Source organism: Monodon monoceros, unplaced genomic scaffold, assembly GCF_005190385.1.
Source record: "Monodon monoceros isolate NGI ecotype Baffin Bay Population unplaced genomic scaffold, NGI_Narwhal_1 Super_Scaffold_2, whole genome shotgun sequence".
NCBI classification, from domain to species: domain Eukaryota; kingdom Metazoa; phylum Chordata; class Mammalia; order Artiodactyla; family Monodontidae; genus Monodon; species Monodon monoceros.
Window position 1 is genome coordinate 102,101,448 of NW_021703776.1, and position 21,110 is coordinate 102,122,557.

General features: G+C 56.4%; 1 protein-coding gene across 2 annotated transcripts in view; it reads left to right on the forward strand.

The window, feature by feature from the left end:
• Positions 1 to 20,876, forward strand: part of DPP6 (dipeptidyl peptidase like 6) — a 764,679-nt gene extending 743,803 nt beyond the window's left edge. The window contains exons 19-26 of one of the 2 annotated variants that reach the window (XM_029234469.1): positions 3,194 to 3,263; positions 5,210 to 5,404; positions 11,514 to 11,568; positions 15,321 to 15,432; positions 17,094 to 17,152; positions 17,968 to 18,040; positions 18,135 to 18,208; positions 20,133 to 20,876. In XM_029234469.1, coding sequence (XP_029090302.1) covers positions 3,194 to 3,263; positions 5,210 to 5,404; positions 11,514 to 11,568; positions 15,321 to 15,432; positions 17,094 to 17,152; positions 17,968 to 18,040; positions 18,135 to 18,208; positions 20,133 to 20,279 — 785 coding nt within the window. In that variant the 3' untranslated portion in view covers positions 20,280 to 20,876. The remainder of the gene's footprint in view (positions 1 to 3,193; positions 3,264 to 5,209; positions 5,405 to 11,513; positions 11,569 to 15,320; positions 15,433 to 17,093; positions 17,153 to 17,967; positions 18,041 to 18,134; positions 18,209 to 20,132) is intronic. The other variant, XM_029234470.1, reaches the window with a different exon arrangement.
• The last annotated feature ends 234 nt before the right edge of the window (positions 20,877 to 21,110 follow it).

Here is a 21,110-nt window from a genome sequence, read left to right on the forward strand (position 1 = left end):
AAGCTGCGTCCTTCAGAGCAGAAAGGAATGGCCCAGGAGCTCAGGGGAGAGCGTGAGAATGGACTGGGGTCCCGTGAAGGTTCCCAGCAAGGTGGGGCTTGAAGGGGTTCCTGGAGTCGCTTTCGGTTGGTGGAGAAGAGGGGAGAAGGAGGGAGAAGCGCCAGCATGGTCGGTCGTGGGTGGGTCAGGAGGCTGGTGGAATTCCAGCCGCGGGGTTGTCCCAGGTGGCAGCCGACACGGGGGCCCTCACCCTCCAGCACCTTCATCCTTGTCCTATCGTTGGACCACACGGAATCACACTATATGGGAACCTTTCTAAACATCGCTAGAGATACAGGTAGGGAGAGAGATTCACCTGCGACAGTCAGAAAAGTCGGAAAATAGGATGTGTTTCAACCCCTCTCCCCCGGGCCCACGGGTGCAGAGGCCTTTCTCTTACAATGGCCCGTGTGCACTCACTCTGATGAGGGGCTGATGGAGGAAACAAGAAGGAAGGGCCTGAGGCGGGAGAAGAGATAGACTTAGGAGAAGCATGAGTGGAGCCTGCAGTCATGCCCGGCGGGGACATCACTGCCCACAGGCCAGGGCCATCCCCACCGCCTCTCCGGGTCTGGGTTTCTCTCAACGTCCCTGAGACGCACGCAGGTCCCACAGGATGCACTCGGCTCTGGAACCGAGGGCAGTTTTGCATGTCCAGGGAGCACAGCCCCAGGTGGCTGTGTTCAAGCACGTCCAGTCCTGAGCGGGAGAGGAGCTGTCAGAAAGAGGGAGACAGAGGAACTGGGCCGTCCACAGATGCCCGTCATCAGGGCTTGGGGGAACCACAGAACAGAAATGAGGGGCAGGAAGGATGCAAGTCCAGGCTGAAAGTGGGCTCAGGAGACCTGCAGGAGGCGCGGCTCTAACACGATAAGGCAGAGCGGGGAGACCCGGGAACCCACCACAGGAGCCCGGGAGCTGTTTCACGGGGACAGAAACCGGCGACCCCTAGTCAGACAGGCCCGAAACCAGCTACCCACAGGCATGAAGCAGAACCTCTGCTGCCCTGGGACGTGTGCACTGGAGACGCGGCTCCTGACCTGTTCATCTCAAGTCCCCGCCTCTTCCCTGCCGAGCTGTTTTCTGTAAAGAGAGCGACTCTGACCATACAGGGTGTCTTGTACAGACAGCCCCATCGCTGAGACTTCGTATTGCCAGGAAATGGGTCAAAGGAATGTCTGGGCTGCCCGTGGGGAAGGCATCAGTGACTGGTTCAAACTGCCATGCAGAACCTGGAGTCCAGTCACTCAGGGCAGATCCAAGTTCATGAGAGCCCTCAAATTAACTGGACAATTATCTTCGTGGTTTCCTTTTATAAGGAAGAACCAGAGGCAAGAAAACAAGAAAACAACTTCAGATTGATAGTGGATGGAGGGATGGAGGGATGCAGGGAAGGATGGTTGGATGGATGGAGGCAGGGATGCAGGGAAGGATGGATGGAAGGATAGGAGGGTGGATGAGAGAGCAAGCAACCTCCACAGGTCTGGCCCCACCCCCTCTACCCTGGTCTTTATCTGCAGACCTCAGGCAGGCCCCGTAAGGTGCAGGGCCCGAGCAAAATGAAAACGTGGGGCTTATCGTGAGCTTCCAGTCCAGCCAGGGCTCTTGCACAGGCCTGCGTGACTGCACGGGTCACGCCCTGTAAGGCCAGTCAGCCTCCACCGGTCAACCTCAGCTTGCTGCCCGCCCCCGTCCCCCATCAGCAAGTTTTCTCCCATCTGTCACTTCCTACCACAGCCTTGGAGGCCAGATCATATTCCTTCACAGGATCCTGTCTCAGCTTCTAGCCCAGGGCCCTCCTCCATCCACTCTGCACACAATGTTTCCCAAACCCCAGAGCACTAAGGGGTGCCTGCCATCCCCTCCTCCAAAGATGCAGAAAAGGGTCTTTAGAAACAAATAGCCAACTCCCAGCCCCCCTTGCACATGAGGTTTCTTTCCAGGGTGAGGTTTTACTTGCGGGTAAACGGGGACGTAGATGCAAGGAGAGCAGGGACAGCTGTGTGCAGGGCCGGCATTTGCTCATCGCCCCTTGGGGTCCCAGGAAATCCTAGTGATGTCGCCCTACAGACCTGTTTTTATTTTGTTATGCTTTGTTTTGCATTTAATGCTACCGGAGGCTAAGGCTTTCTTTAGAGAAGCATTCCAACTCCAGGAACACTCTCTGAATGTATTCAGCCGCTCGTGGCCAAAGCCTGCCCATGGGCTTATCAGTGGCAGAAAGCAGCCCAGACCATGTTTTATGGATATTTCAGTGATAAAGTCCAGGGTCCCTGGGCCATTGATCTAATTTGCAATCCATTAACATTCGGCCAGAATCAGTAATGAGACCCTGGTCAGAGCAGGCTGCTAAGCCAACCCCCAGCCTGGGGTGCATCTACAGTAATTGTACTGAAAAAGCCACTAATTCCAACTTAATTGCTCATCTGGGCTGTAGTTAATGTCAATAAACAATTTCTAACTTGGGCAGGAAGGTTTGTTTGGGGAAGAACAGAGAAAGCAGTGAGGGAAACGGCCCCCTCCCTCCCAGACTGGATCCTGGTTGCCAAGGACCAGATCCAAAGGACCTTGGCTGCAGGACCCACGGCTGCACCAGCTCCCTCCCGCTGGCTCCGCAGGCAGCCAGACCTACCCAGTTTCAGCCTGCAAACGGGGAGGCCCGCGCAGCCCCTGGCTTTGCACGGAGGCTCTCCACAGCTCTAGCCTCTCCCTCAGGGCCACTGCCCCTTGCCTTACCCCACCCCGCCCTCAGTCTCCGCCTGTCCCCACTTAACTACTTGTTGGGGCAGTGCTGCCCGGCAGAGAGGTGCACCCTGCCCTGGGGGTTCGTCCCCCACCCCATCCCTGCCTGGAATTTTGCTGTCAGCAAATGCTCACAGGGGTCCAGGCTTTTCTGCTTTTCAACACTTTCCTGTTGGCAAGATTGCCGTTAAGCTTCAGATGGAGAAAGTAAGCTTAAAGAGGTTGGGTGCTTTCCCCAAGTCCAGAGTGAGCCGGAGTGCCCCTGTCTGTGGAGGACCGGCCTTAACCCTCCAGGGTGCCCGTCTCCCAGGCCCCCGGGAGCACACCCCAGGGCGGGCACACCCAGCCAGCGCCCGTCCCGCCCCTCCCTTCCTGGCCCTGACGTGCTGCCCTGTGTTCTGTTTCTGCCTAGACTTGCCCGTTCAGATCCTCAAGCCAGCAACCTTCTCCGACGCCACCCACTACCCCTTGCTCCTGGTGGTGTGAGTATCCCGGGAGGAGACTCTCACGGGGCTGGTAAGCGGGAGCCTGATGCCCGCCGCACGCGGACCACTGGAAGCAGCTCCGCAGGCTGCTTCCAACAACCGCTGACCCCAGACATCAAAGGAAAGTGGGGCCCCAGTCGATTTCGGGGGATTTGCCTCAGTGAGTGCAGGACTTGACTCACATTCCGGGAGTCGTGCTTCGGTGGCCGGTCAGCGGCCCCAGGGACAGCAGGAAAGCTGATGGGGAGCCCGCCTTCACCGTGCAGGGCGGACGGATGCACCCGAGGTCACCCCGGGCCCCGGGAGGCGGGCCCGGCAGGGTCTCGCTGGGGCCAGCGGCTCCTCTGGTGCCACCAGGCGGCCTTGAACACCAGGCGTTGGTCCTCGGGATGATTTCAGAGCTGCCTTGTGCTAATTAGCAAGCTTCTGGGTCAGATGTCGAGAACGACTTCAGAGCTTTCTAAGCACCTCTGACGGTAGTGGGTCCTGATTAGGGCTGCCGCTCGCTCGGGTGCGTGAGTGGCCACGGGACAGAGGAGACACTGAGCCTCGGGGCCTCTGGGGACGCAGCCCCGTATTCATGTGGAAGGGTCCAGGGGAGAGCAGAGGCCTACACTGGGACTCTTTAGGGACCACAGTGAAATCACCCCCCCAGAGCCTGACTAACCCTGTGCATCTTGCCTGGCGCCCGGCCTGGGGCCCAGCCCTCAGTGACGAAGGCTGCACTGTGAGGACCCCGGGCCACGACCCACTGTGCTGCCCCCGCTTATTGCCACTAACCCGCTGTCCTCACCGTCTGGACTTGGCCAGCGACCACACACACGCACACACACAGTCACACACATATACACACACACACACACACACACACCCCACGTGAATGTACCAAACACACACAACAGCACACACACTCTCACATATATACACACGTGCGCAACACACAAACACAACACAGATATGCACATCACACCCACACATGCTCACATACACGCACAAACCACATACCACATACACACACCAGTATACACAGTACATACACACACCACACACCCGTACACACATACACACACCCCTTGCCTGCACTCCTGTCCCGGCAGAAGGCCAGGATGACAGTGGTGCAGTAGCTGTGGACTCCTTGGAGGGGCGGCCAGCCTCAGAAGGGACATTGCGTCTGTCGCCGTTTCTGAGGGCCCTGGGCCTGGCGTCGGCCGTCCCTTCTGCTCACCCTGTGTCCCCTCCAGAAGGAAAGTCACTTAGAGCTTCCTCACCCCCATTAGCACTAGTGAACGCTCGACAGCCATGTCCCCAGCTGCAAGGCCCGTCGGCAGCTCTGGCCGAGTCCCAGCTGAGAACACGCGCCGTGGGTGACTTGAGCTCACACGGTCGTGCCCCCAGTCGGGAAACAGGGAAGCCACGCGAGCAAGAGAACCCACACCCCACCCAGCTAAGTGCTTGGGCAATACTCTGTGGGGGCGGTGGACAGGCTGCCCCCGGAGACGCGGACAGGAAGGCTACCCAGGTCAGCCACAGGCTCTGCTCCGGAGCGAACCAGACGGAGGGAATTCCTTCAAACCAGGAGCCACCAGAAGGAGCAACACATGATGGGGACCAAGGCGGCAGCCTGGGAAACTGCGCCCAGGAAGGGCAGGACGAGTCAGGCCGTGTGGGGAGACCAACCGAGGGGGGACGTGGAAGGACTTTCCAAAGTTCCTCTCCCCGAGAACATGCCCCTCGGTGACCTTGTGCTCGGGGTGGTCCTGGGAGCTCAGTTTCCCCATCGCCCTCCGGGTGTGCAGAGTTGTGGAGCCGGGCGTCGTGGCCGGGGTCTCGGGCGTCCTCCGGGGAGGGCACTGCCAGCCCCTGGGGAAGCATCATCGGACCTGATGTCGGCTGGACCAGCCACTGCTGCAAGCCACGTGCCAAGCCCTGGCCTGTCTTTCCAGGGATGGCGCCCCGGGGAGCCAGAGCGTGGCTGAGAAGTTTGAGGTGAGCTGGGAGACGGTGATGGTGAGTAGTCACGGGGCCGTGGTGGTCAAGTGCGACGGCCGTGGCAGCGGCTTCCAAGGGACCAAGCTGCTGCACGAGGTGAAGCGGAGGCTGGGCTCCTTGGAGGAGAAGGACCAGATGGAGGCTGTGAGGTGAGGACCCCCGGAGGCACCACTGGAATGGGGGGAGAGGGGGAGGGGGGTGGCCGCAGCTCCTACCTGGGCTGCGCCGTGGTCCTCTCCAGACGCGTGTTTCTTGTCAACACACATTTCACCTGCGATTTGCTTGTACTTACAAAGTCTTCGGGCCATTCCGCAGTGAATTCCTGCTAGTAATCTTCTCCCAAAGACTTGTATCCTCGTTATCACATAGCTCGGTGGCCTGTCCGTTTCGCTGATTGAAACCGGGTGCGGAGACCGTGACGTGGGCGTGCTGTGGTTGTAGACCTTGGCTGCTGATCACGGGGGAAGAGCCAGGCTGGGGCCATGAGAGAGAGAGGACGTGAGTGGGGCTGGAGCCATGCAGTGGGTCACTGCGTTCCTGAGGAAGGACCCCCTGCGCTTCCAGGCGGCAAGTCAGAACCCCCGCTCAGCCCCGCTGACGGGCACGTTTTGTCCCTTGGTTTCTTCACATCCCTGTCACCAAGGCAGCAGGACGGATAGAGTGTCACCGAGAACAGAAAGGGGCTTAGTGCAGGGGACTGATGCTCCAAGTTACTGATTGAATTTTATTGTTGCCCCGGAATAAGAGACATCAAGAACCTGTGCCCAACTAACTGGCCTGCAGGCACATCTGTAGAAATAGAGTTTTCACAGTTTTACGGCACAGCGGACTGTAGGGCCAGACGTGACTTTACCAGGGAGATGCAGCCACACCCACGGACTCCGGTGCTTGGAGGGACAAGAAGAGCACGTCGCACGATTGTCATCCTCATTGTGAAGCGGGGTGCGCAACGCTGGACGCTGGGCATCTGGAAAGGGCGGCATACAGCGCCCAGATGAGTGAGTGCTGACTGAAGGGCTGTGAGAAGGCTGGATGCTGCATCCCGTGTGTCATCGTGACTGTGTGCTCTGCAGGTTTAAAAGATTTCACTTTACTGACTTTTCAGAACGTTTTCTCTCTTGTTTTTAAAAAGATTGATGGCACGTGGTGTGTACTCAGTAAATAATTTCTAAGTGGGTGAAACCATGAGTGCGTGAACGAATGGCCCACTCTCCTCAAGGGAGTCGTGAGCTGGTGAAGAGCGGCGACACGATCAGACCAGCACGTGCTACAGGCAGAGAACAGGGGTAGGAGAGATGGCTGAGGACCCGCGTCTGGGAAGTCGCTCCCGTCAGGATGCTTTTGCCTGGAAGTTAACAACAGCACAGACACACGCACGAACACACACCCAATGTTAAACGTGCTTTAAAAACACGACACTGTATTGGCGCTGGAAGTCCAGGGGGACGTCAGGCCTCAGCTTGGTTGCTCAGGGACCCAACAGTGCCACTGCAGGCCTGGCTCTCTCGTCTCTCCGCTCAGCCAAGCATGTGGCCTTGTGCTGAACCTCTTCTCACGCTCACAGGACGGCTGCCAGAGCTCCGCCAGCAGGTCGAGCCACTTCCAGAAACCTCCAGGAAGGAAGGGAGGAGCCTCCCCAGGGGCACCCAACAAACCTCTCCTTCTGTCTCCCTGAACCCAGAAGCATCACCCAGGAGCAGGGGGGGCAACACCCCTGAGACCCGGTGGGCTGGAATGTGGAAGTAGGGCTGAGAATAAAAATCCGATGTATTTTATGAATTGGAATGGCGCCTGAGACCCGGGCCCCGTGCCCTTTGAGGTTCACGTGGCTCTCTCCACGCTCCATGGTCTCCACATCCCAGCAGTCGTGGTCTGGACCTCAGGCCGTGGGGCAGAATCCTCATGGGGCCAGGTTGACCATTTCACCAGGTATTCCCAGACGCACGTCTGTGTATCAGGGATTTGGGTCCTTAGAAGAGAATTCAGAAACTTGGAGAAGCGTATTCAACGGTTCCACGTGTGTGGGTATGCCTGCCGTGCTTTGAAGGTCAACCTAGGCTGTGTGTGTGTGTGTGTGTGTGTGTGTGTGTGTGTGTGTGTGTGCGCGTGCGTGCGTCTGCACACACCTCCAACTCCTAAGCCTGGCAGACGTGACTTGAAGTCTGCCAGGCTATCCTATGATACCTGCACAATGTTTTTAAAAAGCAAAAGTATTAAAGTGTTGTGTTAGTTTCCTAGGGCTGGAACAGCAAAATCAAGGTGTGGGCAGCGCCACGCTCTCTCTAACACCCACAGGGCAGGGGCTCTTCCTCGCCCCCTCCAGCTCCCCGTAGTCGCTGGCAGTCCTTGGCTTGTAGCTGCGTCCCTCCAATCCTGCGTCTTCCACTGGCCGTGTCCTCCCTGGGTCTCTGTGTCTCTCCTCCTCTTACGAGGACACGAGTCACTCTAGTGTGACCTCATCTTAACTTACTAATTACATCTGCAGTGGACCCTATTGACAAATACTGTCCCATACTAAGGTTTGAGGGATTAGAAATTCAACATATTTTGCAAAATTCAACCCATAACAAAGGCTTAAATGACCCACACAAATTCCCTTGCCCTTCGCCCAACCCCCCACCAGCCCCGCTTCCCGGAGCCACAGCCACCCTCAGGCGCACCATCTCCTTCATCAAGTTCACCTCGTCTCTTCTGAGCACAGTTGTCCTCACGTCACGATTCCTCATCACAACTTCCTGTTGTCGCAGGTGAGGATTTAGCTGCTCTGTACCATCATCTTCCCAGAACTGTTACATCAACTGCCTGGTTAGATCAGCAGTCTGAGGTGCAGGCTCACTACGTAAATGGTGCTGACCTCAGACCCTGGTGGTCTCTTCGTGCCCTACTTTCCTTTACATCACTTCATTTTTCCTGAAGTGCTGCTTTGTCTTTCACTTGGGTAACTTTCTATGTATTGGTACCTGCTCATAATATTTCCAGTTGTTCCTGCATGCCACTCGGGCTCCTATGAGTATTCTTCCCAGATGCTCAAACATACTAGTAATCTCTCAGTTCCAACGTTCTTTTCTTGAGCTGTAGTCCCCTTTCTTCTCGTCCATTTGGACCAGGTGTCTATAGGGTTACTTTTGAGGCCCTTTTCACCACTCTCCTGTGTTGGGTCCTTTGCACACACCCTGGGTCATGGGCCAAAGAGCAACAGATATATGTCTCCCTTTTTATTTACTTTTTCCTTCATATATCTAGAAAACATCTCAAAATGTCTTTATTCTATTCCCACATTTGAAATTATTGTTTATCTAGATATAAAACCTACAAACAAAATCATTTCTGTCTAGAAGGCCCTGGAATTGTCCACCACGTGTTGCTGGTGAGAAAAACGATGTCATTCTATTTGCTGATCCTTGTAGATGGTCTGCTTCTTTCTCCTTTTCAGAAGGACGTCTTTAATCCTGGTATCCTGAAATTTCAGCCATTGGTGTGGGACTTTTCAATCTGGGGAATAATTGTTCTTCAGTCTTGGAAAGTTTTTACTATAATGTGTTGATAATTTCTCTTTGCTCTGTTGTTTCTTTCTGGAACTTTTATTGTACTGTTTTGGTGCTTCCGATTTATTCTCATCATACCTTTTCTCTCCTATATTCCAGCCTTTCTGTTGAGTGTTTATTTTCAGGCATGACACTTCAAAATCCCTAGCCTTCTCTCTTCATCCAAGAGCATACTCTTCTTGTCTAATTGGTTCAATATTTTTTGTCTGTCTAGATATATTAGGACGATTTTCTTCTGTTCACTGAATTATCTCTGTTCCCTCTGGATTCCTGAATTATTCTGAGGTTTTTTGTTGTTGTTGTTTGGGTTTGGACTCTCTCATCTGGAAGATTCTTTTTTTTTTTTTTTTTTTTTTTTTTTGCGGTACGCGGGCCTCTCACTGCTGTGGCCTCTCGCGTTGCGGAGCACAGGCTCCGGACGCTCAGGCTTAGCGGCCACGGCTCACGGGCCCAGCCGCTCCGCGGCATGTGGGATCTTCCCGGACCGGGGCACGAACCCATGTCCCCTGCATCGGCAGGCGGACTCTCAACCACTGTGCCACCAGGGAAGCCCTCATCTGGAAGATTCTTTACATTTCTGATGACACCTGGCTGCCTCTTCATTCATAAGAGAGGCACTAACCGGGGTGCCAGTTCTGTGTGCAGATTGTGAGCTGTTGGCAGGTGGGCTTTACCGAGGGTGGTGGAGGGCATCCAGCTCTTCATGGGAGAGACCCACACCCCTTGATATGGTGTGTATCCTCTCCAGGGGAGGTCAGCTTCTCCAGCCTGGGCATCACGTTCCCGAGTACCTGTGTCTGGGAGAGGCCGAGGGAGGCCCGTGTAGGATGCAGACTCGGAGTTGGCTGGCTTGTTGCAATCCTGCACCTCACCCCACACTGAGCCTGGTGTCCCAGCGTCTGGAGCCTGTTCTATTTCTCCCCAGAAAGTTTCAGTGACATGTCTGAAGGTCCCACAGCCCCTTAGTAGCTGAGCAGGAATTGGACACAAGATATCCTGACTTGGAGAGTGGAAGCTTCTGACAGTAAGGCCTGTGAATTAGCCTTTGTCCCTAAGACTTGGCACTGAGGCTTACAGATGACACACGCTCAAGGGATGGATGGGGACGAGGGGTGGAGGGAGGAGGATGGGAAGGTAGTGGGGCCAGTTCTCTTGTTCTCACTAGTATTCTGAAATGGAATCAAACATCCATCCACAGGATGAACATGCATGAATCATCAATTTTCCACAAATACTCTGGGGAAACAATAAACAGTAATACACAGTTGGCCCTCGTTATCCTTGGGGACTGGTTCCAGGACCCACGTGGGTACCACAGTCCTCGGCTCCCTAGGCCCCTTCTGTAGAATGGTGGAGCACATGTACACAACCATCACACATCGTCCTGTGTACTTAAGATACACACATCTCTCAATCCCTTATAATCCCCCTACATGTAAATGCTATGTAGACAGCTGTAAGTACAATGTAAATGCTGTGTAAATAGTTACCAAGGTGAGGCAAATTCAAGTTTTGCTTTTTGGAATTTTCTGGATTTTTTTTTCAATATTTTCAATACGCAGTTGGTTGGATCTGTGGGTGTGGAACCTGTGGATACGGAGGGCTGACTGTAATAAAAGTACAAAAGTCACCTGAATCTGTATCATCATGAGGAGTCAGGACAATTGCTGCTCTGCGCTGGGCCCTCCCTCTCTCCCCTCCCACCCCCGGCAACGGGGTCCGCTTGCTTCCAACATCATAATGGAAGCGCTGCTCCAACCATGAAGGGCAGGCCGGGTCCCAGGACGTGGGTGTCCTTGGAGAGTTGGCTGGAGAAGGATAGGGCACTCTCAGGGCCCAGGACCCGGAGGTTTACAGTCCCCCAGGCTTGAAGGGCAGTCAGAGGGCATGGGGTGGCTCCAGACAGCAGACGCAAGAAAATAATCACCGGGCAATACTCAGACTGGGGTGACAGGAAGCTGGGGGAAGGAGGCTCCGCGGTGGTGACAGATGGAGAGAGGCAGCAGGAAGGCTCAGAAAGAAGCCAGTTACTGGCCAGCAGGTGGCAGGACTCCTGCTGCTGAGTGAGGGTCCAGAACCCAGAAAGATTCCAGCCACTCTGGGGGGGAAACCAGGGACCACGAGGAGAGCAGTGAGATGCGGGCAGGGACAAGGCAGGACCGGGCAGCGCCAGCCTGGGCGCCGGGCTGGTGGCATCCAAGGCAGAGCTGTGGCAGGAGTGATTCTGCCACCAAACAGGTCCAAGACAGGGACCCCTCCCAGGAGTTGGGGACAGAGGACTCTGCAGGTGAAGGGGGACCCAGTGCCCTGACTCGAAGCCGACTCGCACCCGGAGAGCCTTTTCTTCCTGCTGATCCCGGAGGACCCTCCCAGAGCCTGGTGGCTGGGAGTCACGACGTGGTCCAAGTGAGGGAGGCGGGGACCGAGGCGGGGACCCAGGCGGGCCTGCGAGTCTCCAGAACTTCCTCTGCTGCTGCGCGTTCCTGGTTCTCAGCCAGCTTTACACGCCTGGCCGCCCCACGGTGATGGCAGGGGCGCTTTGCGTTTTGCGTAAAGTAAAAGCAATGACCAGTGTGATATTAGAATTCCAATATTTCCTTTGATTAAAGTAGGGGTTTTCATCCTTGAAATGGTTGGAGAACACGGCTCTAGACCCCAGGGTTGCATGACTCAGCCGTGGCGCGCACTAACTCCCGTCTCCTTGACCTTGCAGGATGATGCTGAAGGAGCAGTACATTGACAAGACACGCGTGGCCGTGTTTGGGAAGGTGAGGTTGCTGGCCCCTGTTTGCACGCCCCCTGCTCAGGCCCTGACCTGCACCACCCCCAGGCCTGACCCTGATTCACTGGGAACATCTCTGCTCCAGCTGCCTGCGAGCCCCTTTTTTTTTTTTTTAACATCTTTATTGGAGTATAATTGCTTTACAATGGTGTGTTAGTTTCTGTTGTACAACAAAGTGAGTCAGCCATACGTATACATATATCCCCATATCCCCTCCCTCTTGCATCTCCCTCCCCCCCTCCCTATCCCACCCCTCTAGGTGGTCACAAAGCACCGAGCTGATCTCCCTGTGCCATGTGGCTGCTTCCCATTAGCTATCTATTTCACATTTTGTAGTGTATATATGTCCATGCCACTCTCTCACTGCGTCCCAGCTGACCCTTCCCCCTCCCCGTGTCCTCAAGTCCATTCTCTACCTCTGCGTTTTTATTCCTGTCCTGCCCCTAGGTTCTTCAGAACCATTTTTTTTTTTAAAGATTCCATATATATGTGTGAGCATACGGTATTTGTTTTTCTCTTTCTGACTTACTTCACTCTGTATGACAGACTCTGGGTCCGTCCACCTCACTACAAATAACTCAAGATGTTCAGTGATTCCAGCACAGGGAGCCCTCATCTGAGCAGCTCACATATCAATGTTTCTTTGCACACTATCTGGAAGGAAAGATAGAAAGAAGCCAGATCCTTGTGGGAGTGCTCTGTGAGGCTCCTAGTTACTTTTCAGACAAGCCTGCCATGGCTCTAGGGGTGGTACCCCAGGAAAGAAGGGGAGGCAGGAGTCTTTATTTCTGTATGTCTTTCTGTGCAGTAGCCACGTTAATTTAGCAGGTTCACTTACGTGGTAGGGAGGAGGTGGGGAGGTTCGTGCACTGAACTGTCAAAACAGAGAAGCTTCCACGTGGTGGCCCACGTCCGAGGGCCGTAGCCGGGTGTGGTGGGGTCGTGGCTTGGAGTTGGGTCCCTGGAGGACCACCTCCTATCGCCTTGGCCCCCTCCCCCGTTGTTAGGTGGCCTGGACGCGTGGGCTCTTGGTTTCAAGGCAGGAGCACAGATAGACACAGACCCGTCTTCCCTCTGAGGGAACAGGTCCTGCAGAGGGGCCTCGCAGTGACCCCACGCAGGTGGAGGTTTGAACAGGTAACCGGAGATACCTGTTACGCCATCACCTCTGATCCCAGGGTTTCGAGGGAGCCGTGTGCATCTGAGACAAGGGATCGCCCTGTGGAGGTCCCAGCATGCGTGCTGTGTATCCCACACCCGCACGGGAGGTGCAGCAGCAAAGGGAGGGCCCAGGGGATGGATCAGAGCCTGGACGCCGAGTCCTAGGGCTCATTCTGTGCTGGTGGAGGCCACTCCCAGCCTGCGAAGCTCAGAGCCAGTTGGATCACTTACAGCATAACTTGGGGCGACAGCTCTTACCTCCCGTCCCCATGGGAAAGTTACTGCCCCACAGACTGACCACAGCTCAGGGCAGGGCGCCCGGGCCCAGGTCAGCCTCTGTCCAGTCTCGGCTCTTCCCCAAACATGCCCTCTGCTCCTGGGAGCTTGGCCTCCCTCCTCTGGCTGCTTTCCACGTGGGCACCTGAGCATGGCCCCCGCGCCTGGACCTTTCAAAGGTCACTGTGGACGCAGACACAGGAGTCAGGGCGCTGTGAAGAGGCTTTCTGGACAAGTGGGAGATTCAGCTGCCTGGGCGTCGTGCGCTGTGTGGACGGGGGCCCACACGTCCTTCAGAACGCAGCCCACACCCCCGTCCCTGAGACAGGCCGAGGATGTGTGTGGTGCTCTTTGCTGGTCACCACCCTTATCCACTCTGCCTGATGGGTCCCCGCCTCTTTGAATGGCGCCTCAGGTACAGGGCTGTGGACTCTGTGATTGCATCCCCTCCAAGGCAATAAGCCATCGATTCCTTTAGCTGACGGGCATTCGGCAGGTTCAGGTTCACAGCACGCGTGAGAGAATTCCCCCTGCCCCCCCCCCCCAGCATGCACGGGCTCCCCACTATCAAGCCCCACCATTTGGTACCTTTGTTACGGTTGACAAACCTGCACTGACGCATCACCATCACCCAGAACCCAGAGTTTACATCAGGGATCGCTCTTGAGGTGGTACCTTCTGTGGGTTTGGACAGACGTGTGATGGCATGTCTCCATCATCACGGGACCGCACAGAGCAGTCCCTCCACCCTGAGGATCCTCTGAGCTCCACCTCTTCACCCCTCTCTCCCCTCCCCCAGCAGACACTCCTCTTTTTACCGTCTCCACGGCTGTGCCTTTTCCAGAGTGTCACAGAGTCAGAATCACATAGCGTGGAGCCTTCTCAGATGGCTTCTCTCACTTAGCATTTAAGGTTCCTCCAGATCTTCCCATAGCGTCATAGCTCATCTCTTTTTAGCACCAGATAATCCACTGCCTGGATGCACCACAGTTCATCCACTCGCCTACTGAAGGGCATCTTGGTTGCTTCCAAGTTTCGACAGTTACGAACAAAGCTGCTCTGGTCATCCATGTGCAGGTTTTTGTGTGGATATAAGTTTTCAGCTTCTTAGAGTAAATACCAAGGAGTGCAGTCATGGGATCATATGGTGAGGGGATGTTTAGTTTTGTAAGAAACCACCGAACTGTCTCCATAGTGTTTGTACCATGTTGCATTCCCACCAGCAACAAATGAGAGTTCCTGTTGCTCTACATCCTCACCAGCATTTGATGTTGTCAGTCAACACATTTTAAAAAACAAACTGCAGAATGACTGGTAAGGCTTGGAGATTCCATTGACCATGAATATTATTTGCCAGAAACCAAAAAGACTGTTATTGTCTTTAAGGTATTCCTGTTCTACTGAAGGAGCACTATTATAATGTAACAAACTTAAATATATTGATCAAAAACAGTTAATTCTACAGGGAGTTTGGCATGGCATGGACATGACAGTCTCCATCAGGTATGTGGGTTCTACACACGCCACCCTCTCACCTCAGCACACGCACTCACACTCGGCCACACCTTTGACAGCCCTCAGCCACAGCCTGGTTCTCCGGGCCTTCGCTCCTCTCCTTGCCCACCTTTGCTCAGCAAAACATCACATCTGTGCCCCCTTCCCTTTGGGTCTTGCAGGAGACAAACAGGTGCATCTGGACCAGCCAGCACCCACGGCAGATACGGTGTAATGCTTTGCTCTCTCTGGAAGGCTCACATTGAAATTGGGGTCTTTCATGTCAGCCCCAAATAAGGGCAGTACAGGAAATGAAGGACTGACCCACGTACACGACACGTGCGGACGTCTGTCCCGGGCAGACCCCTGAGCTGAGCATCCTGGCGACCAGTGCTGGAGCCCTTTGACATTGGCTTCTCATGGGCCCGCCCTCAGAATCACAGAAAGCGGGTCGGCTCTGCCTGCAGGCAAGGGAGAGGCAGCAGGGGGCGCTGCGTCAGAACGCTGGACAGCCGTCCCACAGTACACACCGCACTCCAGTCCACAGTCACCGCCACGCTTCATCCTCGTGTCACTCGAACACGAGGGCCAGGAGGGGGATACTTGCCTCACGTTATATTTAGCTGGAAAGGCGTTTGCTTTCATCTTTTTACCTCCCTTATAATTTTTCAACGTTAATTTTTTTTAGAAAAACGAACTAGGTGACAGTGGTTGCTTGAGCCACTGACCTCATTGTCTGTGGCTGTTTTCATGGGTGAGTTATTGACTTTGCCCCTGCCCTTCTCTCTGCCCTCTGCTCGTTCCCAGGATTACGGTGGGTACCTGAGCACTTACATCCTCCCAGCGAAGGGCGAGAATCAAGGCCCGGTTTTCACCTGTGGCTCTGCGCTCTCCCCGATAACAGACTTCAAGCTCTACGGTAGGGGCCCCGACCGGAGGGGCGCTGGTCCCACCCAGCACCCGCCCCCAGGCCTCCCTCCCTCAGCGCCCAGTCCGATAACCTGCAGGGTGGCGAGGCCCGCGGTGGAACCTCACAGACAGGGCCTGGGGGAGGGGGGAGAGGGGTTCACGCCACTTGCTCGGAAAGTGGTCAGCCCACCGCTGCCCCTCAGTCGCGTTCCCGACACACGAGACCAGGAGCCAGAACACGCCCAGCGCCTGTGCTTGCAGTGATGGGAATGGTGCGAGCAGAAGGGAAGGGGACTCCGGGCCGCCCTCGCCCCTCCTCTCTGACCCTGCAGTGCGGCGGGGGCCCTGCGCCGGGTCTCTGTCTGGCGCGGGGTGTCTGGGGGCAGGTGAAGGGCTAGGGGAGCTGCTGCCCAGGGGCCTGGGTGGCTCTGCCCCGCCCTCTGACCCGGCACCTGCCAGCTCCTTTCTGTGACCGGACTCCCAGTGTGGCGGGCAGACCCTGCCTGCAGCTGCACAGACATGGCTCTGTGGGCACTGCTGGGGGGGGTCCTCCCTCTGGTCAGCCAGCCTCTTTTCTCTGAACGTGAAGGGCTTTGTGATGTCACCCTGTTTTTAAATGTCGGCAAGGCCCTCTCTGTGGGCTCTGGGAGCTGGCATTCGGGTCAGGGCGGCAGGGAGTCTGGGCCGTCGGCCCCAGCTGCCGGCACCGAGCCAGGCTGATGGGGAATCCGGGGGCTCCTGGTCGCTGGTGTGCGGAGCCCTGCTGGGGGCCTGAGGTCCCTTCGGGGCAGAGGAACCATCATCACTCCATGGCCGCACCCTCCCGCGCCCCAGCTCGGCACCCGTGGACTGCGCGGAGCCGTCCAGGGACACCGGCGCGTCTGCCGCTCACCAGCTCTGGCAGCCGAAAGGCTCACAGCAGATGTGCTGATTTTTGCAAGTGCCCAATGCACATTCCGACTCAAGATCATACAGGAACTCCCCTAATTCCAAATTCTAATCACTTAAAATTACTGTCCCACGGGAAGCCATGTAACATATTCTCTGTTTTTCAAATTCAGTGAGACTTTCTCGGGGTTTTTAATCAGGCTATTTCAAATCTGCCTGAGTTGAGTGCACACGAATGCGCCCAACCCCGCGCCTTGATGTGTCACTGTGCCTGGGACAGCGGAGAGCCCACGTGGTCTCCTGGACTGAACTAAGGGGTCCCTGCACCTGTAGAAGGAGCTCGGTGCCCTGGACTCCCAGACTTCCTGACGGGGCGGCCTCGGTCCTCACGAGACCCTGGACCTGAGCCAGGGGGCAGGCAGAGCGGAGGCAGCTGACACTTTCTGAAAATAAGGGAACCTGATGGAAGTTGGCTCTTCGTATCTGTTCCCCCTTCTGGACGTTGAAATGAAGTGGGGGCGGGGTGTGAATCCTGTTTATTTCGGAATCAGATCAGTTCGGTTTCCCTCGTGCTGCAATCCCACCACCACCACTAGCAGGTCTAAATGTCACTGTGGCGCCGGCTGAGTAACCCCGCAAAGACCCACGAGGTTTAGGTGCTTCTTCAGAAGCAGATGTTCCCCGGGAAGACGGAAGGGAGTCCAGCCCCGTCCCCAGGGCGGCCCCCGGAGCCCAAAGGGGCCCCGAGGCCAAGGGCTAACGCTGTCCTCTGCTTGTGTGCAGCATCTGCATTTTCCGAGAGGTACTTGGGCCTCCACGGACTTGACAACAGAGCGTATGAGGTGTGTTTGGGTTAGGGTTAGGGTTTGGGGCACAGCCACCACTTGGCAAAAACGAGGAACCCTGCGATGATGCTTCTCCGAACTGCTCCCTCCCTCCCTCCCTCCCCCCCAGGCCCCGCCCCCTCTTAACTCCTGCTGGCCTGTGTTCCCTCCTTCCCTCCCTCCCGTGTCAAAGCCCATTCACCCGGGTGCCGTGATCTCTCCCAGATCGGTCTGGTTGCCCATTCTGGAACTGGCGGGACAAGGCGGAAGGTGGGGAAGGGCTTAGGGTGGAGGAGTCTGTCCCAGGGCCCGTAGGCTCGGGTGTGGATGGCCGCTGGCCCGCTGCCCCCACGGCTGCTTCTGCTCCCGGGAGAAGCAGCCCCTGATGGGGGAGCAGGAAGCCCCTCGGACACCGCCTCCTGGTCTTGACCGCTCAGGCAGCTGAGTGTGGGCATCATGCATGCGTCTCCTCACTGGCACCGAGGAGGCCAGAGAGCTGCTGTAGGCCAGGCTGCAGCTTCAGAGCTGCAACCCGGGAACGGACAGCGGGACGCTCTGGCCAGGGCAGCACCTCCCAGCGGCATCGGTTGAATGAAGGCCCCAGGCCACCTTCAGGGGGAGGAGACCCTTTCTCCCTGCTTCCTAGATCTTGTCCTGTCCCCTTCCTCTTTAAAAGGGGTTGGGGCTGGGAAAGCCCAGGCCCCCGAGAGCTTTCGCAGGGCTTCCAGGAACTGTGTCCAGGACACTGCGTGGCCCTCACCCTCCGGGTCAGGGTTCCTGGGCTCATGCCCTACTCCCCACGGCGGGCGCTGACCCCTGTCGCACACGTGCAGATGGCCAAGGTGGCACGCCGGGTGTCCGCGCTGGAAGGGCAGCGGCTTCTCCTCATCCACGCGACCGCCGACGGTGAGCCCCCGACACTGACCACGGCGCTCGGCGAGAGCATCGCCCTGCGTGGGCTTACGGGTTTTGACACTTTCCTCTTTTCTTCTTTAAACAGAAAAAATCCATTTCCAGCACACCGCAGAACTCATCACGCAGCTCATTAAGGGAAAGGCTAATTACAGCTTACAGGTACCGTGCTGCACGCCTGCCCTGCCTCACACCACACATGCTTTTCCACGCACGAGGAGCTGAGTGGTGCCCGGCCACGCATGACTGCAAACACTCCTCCGTCACGGCCATCGGAGATGCTCGGGGACACATCAGATCAGACAGATGGGCAGTGCTTTCTTTTTCTGCCGATTGATGGCGGCTCGGTTCAGCACTCAGGCTGTGTTTAAGCCCCTTTAGGCTCCACCACCGCCCCCCACCCCCGCTCCCTGCCCGGGGGATGAGCAAAGGCGGGGCAGCAGCCACACCCCCATGCTCACTGAAGAGGGGGCTGCTGTCCCACCGATGAGCGCAGCCTTGGCTTCACTAGCCTCCCCCCGGAAAGCACACATCTGCTAAATACTGGCTGGATGTTCCAGAACCTTCTGTGGTGCCGCAGTAGTTAAAGAGCACTGTCCTTCCCAAGAACCCGACTCACAGCCTTGACCTCACTGGCATCAAGTGCTGACCCACCGGCTCTAGTGTAGGTGCTTTCCAGCGATGCACGGTGCTGCTTCTGGAAACTTCTTCCATCTCCTTCCCGCCCTCTGGTTCACTTGGTGAGACAGGTATGATCCCGGTGGTCTTCTCGGGTCCAGGATAAACGGGAGACTTCTTCAACCAGGGCCCCAGGCAGCGCTGCCTGCCTCTGTCTCCCAGCCCTGGCTTTGCTGCGTGGCTGTCCCGTACAGGGCCAGTGTGCGCTGGCCGGTCGGGGGAGCGCTTCCCGCAGGGAGGGAGGCCGGCTTGCGTGCTGATGAACGCGGAGGGAGGGAGGGGCTTAGTTCACGTGACACTGGAGTTCCTTCTGAGAATGCTCAGGTCACAGTACAACGCTAAGTACGTCGTATGCACGCGATGCAGCTGCGGTAGGTCCGATGGCAGAGCTCTGCCTGCCGGTGTGGACCACTCCCCACATACAAGCGAAGCGAAGTCAGCAAGGTGCTGGGCGACACCCACCCCAGGTCCCACTGGACACTGTGCAGGCGCGGTGAGCGTCTGAGATACTCGATAAGCTTGTAAAGGTGACAACTCCAGGTGAGGGCTCCAGGCAACCAGGGCCCGGGTAGGAGGAGACGTACTTCCTGCTCTGTAACCCTTTAGGTACATGTAATAGCTCAATGACCACGTTCATAAATACGAAAGTAAAGGTGAGTGTCGTCATCTGGAGACATAAGAGGAAGACAGGGTTCAAAATGCAGGAAGCAGCCTGGTATCCTGGAAGGAACATGGGCTTTGGGGCCAATTCGACTTGGCTTTGAATCCCAGCTGGGACCGGGCCCTTCGTGTGGAAGTGGTGCAGTGTACTCGGTGTCGTTACATTTGGGGATGGAATGATTAGCTGCCGTCTTTTCAGCCCTGCCTCAGTCCCAGGCCTTGTTCTAAGCATTTCAGAGGTATTCCATCATTCAATTCTCACATAGCTCAGTGAGCCAGATTTTATGATGAGGTCATCTGCATTTGACGGCCGGGGTCCAGGAAAGCCCCCTGTGCACGGCGCACGGTGAGTCAAACGCAGGTGCCCGTGGGAGCGAAGGTTTCCCCACACTCACCAAGGTTATAGAGGCAGCACGGAATTCTTCCCCTTTCTTTGGGAGTCCTGATGCCTGGAGGCCTGGGCCGCTCGCTGCCTCGGTGGTCCCCGAGCCTGGATCCCTGTTGCAAATTCACACAAGCGGAGCGAGCGAGGCGTTCAGAGTCTGTTAAACCATGTGTTTTCTGATTCCGTCCCTGATTTGCTGAGGGCACCCTCCACCTGGCAAAGCCGCGAGAAGCAGCCCTGAGATGCCCTCCAGGCTGAGCTTCCGGCTGCGCGGAGCCCGGGCCGTGGGGCTCGGAGTCTCAGCGGCGCCCCAGCCCACGCGGAGGGCGGCCACGGGGGTAACTCCTCACGCCTCTCTTGCAGATATACCCGGACGAGAGCCACTACTTCAGCAGCGCCCCCCTGCGGCAGCACCTGTACCGAGCCCTCATCGGCTTCTTCGTGGAGTGCTTCAGGGTCCAGGACAAACTCCCGACAGTAACAGCGAGAGAGGACGAGGAGGAAGACTGACCGAGCCGGCCCGGAGCGCGCCCGGCGCCTGCTGGACCAGTGGACACCGACTGGGGAGCCCCGCCTCGCTCTCCCTCAGGGGCCTGGGTGGGGGCAGGAAGCGCCACCTTCCCAGCATGTGTGTTTCTGGTCCTGAGGGCAGTTTTGCTCCAGAAGCAAGCTCCTCCCCGGGTGGAGATGCATCGTCGCTCACAAGGGCTTCCACGGAGCCTGGAGCCGTCGCCACCCTGGAGTGACGGGTACCTCCCCGCGACCCCTCCCCGAGGAACAAAGCGAAGGACGGATGGCCGTGCAGAAGCTGGCCCTGGAATTCGAGCTCACGAGCGGTAGCGTTGAGACCCGGCCTCCGCCCGGGTACCGCTTCCACTCCAGGGCATCATACCCCGTCTGATGTCACCGCGCCATGGACCAACTAGAGCACAATTGTTTTCCCAGTACTTGTCCATAGATTGGCTCGCGCCTTTCTGTAATTAGGAGATTCTGCATTTTAAGGGGCTGTACGAAGTGTTACTGTAGCTACGCTAATGGTTAATCTTATGGAATTAATTCGTATTTTTCTATGGTTTTTACCTGACACTGTCTCTGGTCATAGGGTTGCTTTGCTGTGCTTTTTTTTTTTTTTTTTTTTTGCTTTGTTTTGCTTTGTTTCGTTCAGTCAGTATGTATGTAGGCTTTGCACTTGTTTGGATAAAGAAACAGATCAGAAGTAACTGCTCTCTCCTCAATGTCATCATTAGACTTTGTGGAGACATTTCAGAACACTGAGCGGGAACAAAACATCCAATACTCTTCACTAAAAAAAGTCATAAAGGAAACCTGTCTCCCACCAAA